At 34.4% G+C, this 9,234-nt stretch overlaps 1 protein-coding gene across 5 annotated transcripts in view; it reads right to left on the reverse strand.

The window, feature by feature from the left end:
• PREPL (prolyl endopeptidase-like) overlaps positions 1 to 9,234 on the reverse strand; it is a 29,297-nt gene that overhangs the window by 14,713 nt on the left and 5,350 nt on the right. For 4 of the 5 annotated variants that reach the window (XM_005864773.2, XM_005864771.2, XM_005864772.2 and 1 more), the window contains 4 exons: positions 4,952 to 5,074; positions 3,834 to 3,900; positions 2,850 to 3,056; positions 1,454 to 1,589 (listed from right to left, as the gene is read on the reverse strand). In XM_005864773.2, coding sequence (XP_005864835.1) covers positions 1,454 to 1,589; positions 2,850 to 3,056; positions 3,834 to 3,900; positions 4,952 to 5,074 — 533 coding nt within the window. The remainder of the gene's footprint in view (positions 1 to 1,453; positions 1,590 to 2,849; positions 3,057 to 3,833; positions 3,901 to 4,951; positions 5,075 to 9,234) is intronic. The other variant, XM_014538464.1, reaches the window with a different exon arrangement.

Here is a 9,234-nt window from a genome sequence, read left to right on the forward strand (position 1 = left end):
GACGCTCTATCACTGAGCCAAACCAGTTAGGGTTCTCCTAGCTTTTACAACAAAACAGATCAATAGTCGGGAAGAAAATTCCTCACAATTCCACTAACCTAGCACATTTAAAAAAATTAATGTAATTATTTTAATTTTTCTTGTTTTTCTTTTAAGGTTTATTTGTATATCATTCATGTCTTTAAATAGATGGAATTAAAGTATACATGCAATTAAAGATTCTGCTTTTTTAAAAAAATCCTCACCTGCGGACATGCTTATTGATTAATTTTAGAGAGAAGGTAAAGGGAGGGGAGAGAGAGAGAGAGAGAGAGAGTGGGAGAGAAAATCGGTCAGTTGCCTCCCGTATGCACCTAGATCAGGGATCAACCTGAAATCTTTCAGCATTATGGAATGACACACCAACCGAGCCATACCAGCCATGGCAGGATTCTGCATTTTTTTATGTCACATAATATCAATATCTCCCCCAACATTAGTTACATAGTCTTTATGATCATTAAAATCAATCTCATTAAAACAATCATCATTAGAAAAAAAGTAATTACTATATATCACTGGACCAAGAATGTTAGTTCTATGGCCTGGAATAATGTAATTCCTTTAGACCTAAGATTATTACTATTAATTAATTAGGAGTTGTACAAGATTCCCTCCCTCCTTCCTTCCTTTCTTTCAAGATTTTCTTTAAGATCCTTGCCAGCTCTTATGAAACGAAGGGTTAATTTTCTTGATTTGATATTGACTTCACTGCCATAAATTTATTTAGTATTAAATCCCCCCTTTTTTTTCCTTGCAAAATCTGTTCAGATATTGTCCAAACTATATTGTTTAATGATGAACAATGATGAAGTGACAGGACCCTTGTGTTAAGAAAAAAAATTGTTTCTCAATTACCAGGAATTTTGCCAGATACATTTACTATCATTTCCTTCCAAGCTTAAGTGGTAATATAAGGCATGAGTCCTAGAGATTACAAGGAAATAAAGACAAGCAGCTTTAGGAAGGAATTACCAAAGTACCGGGGAAGGTAAAATATAAGGACCAATGGCCATCATGGCTCAAAGCAAAGCAATTTAAAATTCAGATAATCTCTATGAAATGCGTAGTGAATCCTGTGCAACTGATACCATGGTATCTGACTTACAAGAGATTTATAATTGCTATATGACAACCCTATTAAATGTTCAGTCATCAATTCCTCTCATGCGTCACAGTCCAGAGAGAATGTGAGTAACTCATCATTTGCAGTCTAACGATGTATTTGTGTTTACTCTGGAGTTTGAATATGCCTAAACTCCAGTTTTGAATCTAAATAACTTACAAAAAAGAATAATTACAATATTATATTTGTTTCCAGCCAAAATCAACATTTTAAGTCAACCAAGAGCAGCACTTTAGATAACTGGAGAAATACGTTGGAGACAAAGCTTTAATTGTATTATTCTAGTACCTTGGGTCTTTTTCTGTGTAAAAACGTTCATTACGTTTGTTTTCACCAAAAGTGGCTCGATACACATCATGACAGCGAAGGTTCCTCTGGAAGGTATAGAATAAAACATCCTCATCTTCTTCATCCTTTACCCATTCTGGGGAAAAAATATTAAAGAATTATACATAGCCAACTACTTACAGTTTTATAAAAAAGGCATAGACCTAGCCAGTTTGGTTCGGTGGATAGAGCGTCGGCCTGCGGACTGAAGGGTCCCAAGTTTGATTCCGGTCAAGGGCACATCCCCGGGTTGTGGGCTCGATCCCCAGTGGGGGGCGTGAAGGAGGCAGCCAATCAATGATTCTCTCTCATCATTGATGTTTCTATCTCTCTCTCCCTCTTCCTTCCTCTCTGAAAACAAAAATATTAAAAAATAAAATAATGTTTTAAAAAAAAGGCACAGTGCATTCTAAGTTTGAGTGCCAAAGAAAAGAGATGTGTAAGTTTATCCCTGGAAATCTAAATCTAACATAGATTCAACTGTATATAACCTGTGTTATATAAACCTAAGAGCTTTCCAGAGAATAAAATATTATACTACATCAATTCTAAGTTTTCAAGTTGTTATCAGTCTCAGGACACTAAAGTTTCTAAATAGGAGAGGAATGTTCAATATTTAGGGAAGACTTTGGTAAAGTCATTATTTGTTTTCAGGAGATAAATTATGTTTAAATCTAAAACCTCTAACTTTAAGTATGAGGAAATATTAGGTCATTTTCTCTCATGCCTAAATGTTTTCTGTCTGCTTTCAAGCCACATGATATCTCAGACTACCAGATATACTTTAAAGCTGGGGTTTTCTTGATCTTACCAGAAGCTGTCAGTGGAAGTTTTCACAAAATGACATCATGACTGCCACCTGGCTGACAGTTACTGTAAGGCAGCAGGGTATAATATGCATCCTGATTTTAAGAGAGGTTAAAATGTACCAAATTTATGTATTAGGATCAATTCATTGCAAAAGCATGTAGTTATGAAACAATGCGGAAATTTATGACGGAAAATGAAAAAGGAGGATAAGGTATAGACACGTATTACTCAATGATCAATGATAACATTTAAAGTTGGTTCTATTAGTAAAAATATCACAACTCTACTGATGAAAAAGTTAGTTCGACGACATGTTCTCAAGTTTCTCTTGGTAGTGACCTTGGGTAATTTGCTATCAAATATATAATTAAAGAAGGGGCAGTCCCTTGAATAAGAGGCACATAGTCAGGTGTGGAGACCACGGGGTAAACAAATCAGGCACTCACTTTCTCATTCACTCTCCTGGGCAAATAAAATGTTTCAAAAGTGTGAACAATTCTCTATGGTTGCTTTGTCAAATAGAAGACTGTTGTGGTTGGTGGCTTACCAAAACTGGACACATTGGGGAAAGAAGCTTCCATGACAGGCTGGTCACTGAGCTTCACAACTATACAGGTAGATGCTTCCGAATCTTCCGTTCTGATCTTGGCAGCTACATATTTTTCATCAGGAGCCACTCTGATACAATCAATGAAGGGCTGGTCTAATTTAAGTTCCTCCAAATTGAACAAAACCTCATAATTATCACTGTCTGCTGCATAAAGAAAAGGATGAAAGAGATAATGCCACAGATGTACTTAAAAATACTTTAAACTGTATGTCAATGTCAAATTAGCATTCCTCTGCCTGGCTGGGTGGCTCAGCTGGTTGAGCATTGTCCTGTGTCCCAAAAATGGTTTTGGGTTTGATTCCCGGTCAGGGCAAATGCAGGAGGCAACCCTTTCTCTCTCTCTCTCCCTTCCTCTCTGTCAAATCAATAAAAGTATCCTCAGGTGAGGAGATAGAAAATTAAAAAAATTAAATCAGCATCCCTCTTCTGTAAGAAGCTATATTCTGGCTTCCTGCAGCATTAATGGCAGCTTGTTTTGCACAGAAACTGGCATTAGTTATTTAATATTATCCTATGCTAGTCCATATCATACCATGCATCAACTTATGTGATATTATTCAATACCATTATAGCCTAGTGTTTAGAGACCATATAGAACATGCCGTAGTTTGCCCACGGCTGATATAGAACCTAGAAAGACAATGTAAATGACATTGACTAATCGTACCTTGTACAGTACCTGGGATTCAGCAGATGCTCAAAAAATGCTGGTTCCTATCTCCATTCTTCCTATCAAAGCTTTGAGTGTGGCTGTAAACTATATCTTAAACAAACCCAGATATTAAAAACTAGCCATTTAATAAAAATTCAGAAATAATCTAAAAAAATTTTCTATGCCTTTGAGAATTAATACCAAATTTCCTATGAAAAATGTGAAATCTGAAAAATGAGAGTATGCTAGAAGGAAAAATTGTGGTATACCTTCTTCATCTTTTGAACGCACCAAGCAGCAACCTTCTTGGTAGTAAACAAAACCTCCATGTTTAACCTGACGATAAAAAGAAATAAATAGTTTATTTAATAATAATACATAATAAATAATTTAACGATTTAAGCATGATTGAATTTAACTGTTTAATGTTCTAACTAGTCAAGATGAAGAAATGGGATCTTTCATAAAAGCATGTTGAAGTTTATAGATGAACACATAAAAACTATAAAATGGATCACTTTTTACAACACAGTGGTTAAGAAATGGTTTTCAAGTGTCCACAATCACTGAAGGAATTTCTTATACACAAATGAAAGGGGCAACAAAGAGAAGAAATATTGCAATCTATGTTGGTTCTCATGACTGTACAAAGCACTTTAGTTGTATTTTGGGAACATCTAACATCTCTACAGTGGGGTGCCATTAACAGAGATCAAGGGGCATCTTTAAGATAATCCAGAATGATGTAGGTGAGAAAACTGTGGCTCAGATTGGGCTGAAAACCCAGTCAATAACTTTCTGAGATTCTTTCCTCTCAAATATGCTGTCACCACCAACTGTTCATGGTCTTGATTTTACACAAAGCATCTTATCCTCTGTGGGTGACAGATAGAGACATTCTGAAACTGAGAGAATGAATAGTGCTCATGTGTAATACCTATATATTGAATGCAACTGATTGTGGTAACCATAAAATAGTCAAACAAATATTTGACTTCCATACAACACGACTTAGAGTGAATTTCTTTTCATTAAAAAAAGTGTAGATAGGCAATCAAATACTTTTCTAATAAGAAAGAAATATGACTCAGTTTCATTTGAACTTACATTTGGAATTACTTTAAAAAATTTTAAACAGAATTGGTTTTTTCCAAAAACTAGAATTAACAAAATGTGCTTGAAAATTCACTTCGGTTTTGACATTTATAATTTACATTAAGGATCACACTATACTTATTTGTTGTTCTTTAAGTTTTTAAGCATATTTTAAAGGCCAAAAGCAGTCTACTTCTTATGTGGGATTATGCCTATAAATCACAAGGTAGTTAGTTCGTTTACATCCTGACTGGTAATATCAGAGTTTAAAAAAAATTCATAAATATCCTACCTCTGCATTGATGATTTCATATTCTTCTTGTGGCTGTGTTTCTAATTTTGTTCTCACTTTTTCAAATGCATCCATGTTTTCTGAAAGGGGTTTTTCGTTTTCTTGTTTAATAGGCAGAATATCCTGGAAAAAGTTTTATTGGTATGATCATAATATTTCAAACTAGGGAAAAATACCTTGGCTTTTAAAATATATTTCTTAATTCCTTTTCATGCAAGTACTACAATATTAGGTCTTTACCTATGAAATAGTATGCATTTCACAGATCTTAAATGTCGTTTCTCAAGCTCAATAAATGATCTCCTCTTTTTCATTTAAAAATGTAAACAAAGACAATGAAGTGGATACTTGTAGCTAAACTATTAATTTAAATGGATAAAACCTTAAGATGCAGAATTACTAAGAAGCACTGGAGAATGTTCAGCAATACTATGGGAAAGGTTTATAGAAAATTAAGCAGTACAGGAAATCCTATGAACATTTACATATTTAATTATCAGGACTTGGAGGTACAAAAAAAAGTCTACTGAGTTTTATACAGTAATAAAATAATACCTCCTGCCTGGCCAGGGTGGCTCAGTGGTTGAGCATCGGCCCATGAACCAGGAGGTCACGGTTCGATTCCCGGTCAGGGCACATGCCTGGGTTGCTGACTTGATCCCCAGTGGGGGGTGTGTAGGAGGCAGCCAATCAATTATTGTCTCTCATCATTGATGTTTTTCTCTCTACTCTCCCTTCCTCTGAAATCAATTAAAAAAAATTTAAAAATAAAATAAAATACCTCCTTAAAGGAGTGATATATTGATGGGAGAGGAAGACATCATTTTTATTAATAAATGTACACTCTTTATTCATAGCAAGAATTACGGTAAAAAATTAGTCCTACATTGTATCTTCATTAGCCATCATTTTCTTTTCTCATGGGGATAAGAAGTCCCCCAAATAGAACTGTTCATCAGATCAAAAAATGAATTAATCCTTTATAAAACAGAGCTTTTCTTTGAGTTTAAGTAAAAAATAATATATTCACCATATAAAAGGAAGAACAAGAGAAAGTAATGGAAAATTAATGAACGTGAATAGAGATACCAATGAAAGCTAAATTAAGCACTCTATTTTACTGGGAGTATCTAATAAGCTATGAGCTTTAGTTGACCTCTGATTAGCACACAAATACCATATAAAGTATTAAAATTTATATAAGGTAAAACCTCAGTTGTTAGAAAAGAGTTCAATAATTTAACACTCATAGGTTTGCCTTAAGCAAAAGAATTCTAGCTAAGATTTTCAATGTCAACTTCCTGCCAATGATGACAACTGTACAGTGATTTGTGCCAGAGGGGTATTAAGCCTTTGGTAAGGACCTCCAACAGCTGGTAAATATTTATTGCACAAGTGTGTCCATGGTACTTTACCAACACTTTAGAAAATGTAGGCTATAAATATAGTTTATATCATAAAGCGTTTACAATCTAAAATTAAACATGCAACTAAAATAGAAAACATTAAATGGAAAAAAAATCATTTTCACAAAGTTTTTCCTTTAGAATTTTTGAGATGCTTTTGATTGGGATTAGATTCAAATTAGCAACAATGGTTGTTGTGGTAGTCTAAATCATTCAGTCTCTATTTCAATCTTATAATTATTATCCTTGAGTAATTATGTGAAGTCCAAAAGCTGGAGGCTTTTTTTCACTGTTTATTTTTCATTTATATTTTTTGCATTTTTACAAAATCTAGAGTCAATCTTTTAGAGCTGTGAGGCAAAATACCTGTATCGATAATGTCCTACTATCATCTGAAACACAAATCAGAAGATCACTAGAAATCTCTCCTGAAACTATAACTTAGCACTAGGATCTGCCTTTTCATTTCCAGATACATGCTTATCTGATCCATAATTCCTGTTAGAACTTTTAAAGTCGTCAGCAGGGAAGAGTAAAAAGTAGGCTTAGGACATCTGCCAGAAAGCAAGGAAATGCTCAAAGATTAATGGAGACTTGTCAGAAGGAGACAAGGGCCAGTGTGAAGGGGTTCCCAGTAGCCACAATGACAATTTGAGCATCAAAAAGAATAATGACTATAACTGAGTATAATACACTGAAAAAATTCACAATAACTTGAAAACAAGCAAAAAAAAACCTCCCCACTAAACTAAAATAAAAAGAGGGTACAACAAAAAAGGAAGCTCTTCTTTACGACATCATACAAGCTAATAAATGTAGAAAGAATAATAGAATTAGAAAATCATTAACAAACCCCAGTGAAAGAACTGATTAGGGTAAAGATCATTAGTGGTTGTTAAACTCATTAGGTGAAATTATGTTGCGTAATACAATATTTGCACAGTACCGAAGTATTACCCTACTGATTACTTAGTATTGCAAAGGGAATATTGCTCATTTAACAATGGAGAGAACAAGGATTTATCTCCCTAACCAAAATGATCTAGCATAGATAGCATCATTAATAGTGGGACAATATGACATTATGTATCTGCAGATACAAAGCATTTCAATTTAAGAAGGAAAAAGAGAAGAGTAAACCTAAAGGGAGTAGAAGAAAAGAAATAAAATTAATTTGTTTAATGAAACTGATGAAAGTAAAGAGAGGATCAACAAAACATAAAATTGGTTCTTTGAAAAATGTATTAAAAAGACATGTATAGCAACGGTGACTTAAAAAAGACAACGAATATTAGGAATGAAAACATAGTACAATTAGAGATATAATAGATTTTAAAAATCACAAAGTTCTTTATGCCACTACATTTTAAAACATAGATAAAATGCCTACTTTCATAGGTAGCTTTCTTGAATCTTCAAGGAACAGATAATCTTTTCATATGTCAACCACTATTTAAGAAAAAAATGCCTACTACTTAAAACTACTCAACTAATTTTATCAGGCTAATATAACCTTGAAACTAAAACTGGACAATCACAATATATGACAAAAATCATTCTTATAAAATGTAGATTTAAAAATATAAAATAAATCAATGTATTTTTAAAAAGCACAAAACATGCCCAAGCTAGTTTGGGTCAGTGGATAGAGTGTTGGTCTGCGGACTGAAGGGTCACGGGTTCGATTCTGGTCAAGAGCACATGCCTGGGTTGTGGCTCAATCCCCTGTAGGTGACATGCAGGAGGCAGCCAATCAATGACTCTCTCTCATCATTGATGTTTCTATCTTTCCCTCTGCCTTCCTCTCTGAAATCAATAAAAAATATTTTTTAAATAAATAAATAGCACAAAACAAAAACAGTAACAGTAATGAAACTGTGAGTGACCAAGGATTTATCTTAAGAGTAAAAGGATAATTCAAAATTAGAAAAATGTATCAATGTAATCTAACACAGATAAAGGAGATACATCTTAGAGCAATTTCAATTAAAACAGGGGGAAAAAACCTCCACATCTTAAAAAATAATAAAACCTTAAGTTAGGAATAGGGAGGAACTCCCCTGACTTGATAAATGATCTCCCTGTTGTTTGAAACAGGACCATAGCAAATCTGTAATTAACAAACCCACAGTATATTCACATTAGTACACATTTTTATTTTACTGTTTTTAGAGAGAGGAAGGAAGAGAGAGAGAGAAACATCAATCAGTTGCCTCCTGCACATGCTCCAGCTGGGGATCGAACCCTCAACCAGGACATGTGCCCTGACCTGGAATGGAACTTGCAACCCCTTGTGTACAGGATAATGGCCCAACCAACTGAGCCACACCGGTGGGGCAGTACACAGCTTATTTAGTATCTGTGAAATACTTTTCAAGAATCTTCATTATATTCATTTAAAATATCTAGTTATATTTGCTGTTTATTTTGTTATTCAAAAGTGATTGTTAAAATGAAAGTAATTGTTTCCTTTGCTCCCTGGCCCCAATTCCTCTCTTCCCCCTTCTCTGGAGTCCAATAAGATTTCTGCCCTTCTCATTCTTTGCTTTGTCTTGTCAAAATCAATGATGACCCATTGCAGTCCCAGTACTACAAAGAAAGGACACATGTTAATTCTAGGTATTTACACTATTTGAGTTATCAGTATCGTGGCACAGCTGAACACTCCCTTCTCTTAACACTTTTCTTCACTTGGCTCCCAGGACACCTCATTCTCATTGTTTTGCGCCTATTTCACTGCCCTATTTGTCTCTGTAGCTGGTTCCTACTCAACTCTCTGGCTTAACATTGGCACTCCCTGGGCTACAGTTTGCACTAATTCTCTTGGTGATCTCATCTAGCCTCATGACCTTAAATGCTATTTATATGCTGAGGCCT

Source organism: Myotis brandtii, unplaced genomic scaffold (genome assembly GCF_000412655.1).
Source record: "Myotis brandtii unplaced genomic scaffold, ASM41265v1 scaffold191, whole genome shotgun sequence".
Taxonomy (NCBI): domain Eukaryota; kingdom Metazoa; phylum Chordata; class Mammalia; order Chiroptera; family Vespertilionidae; genus Myotis; species Myotis brandtii.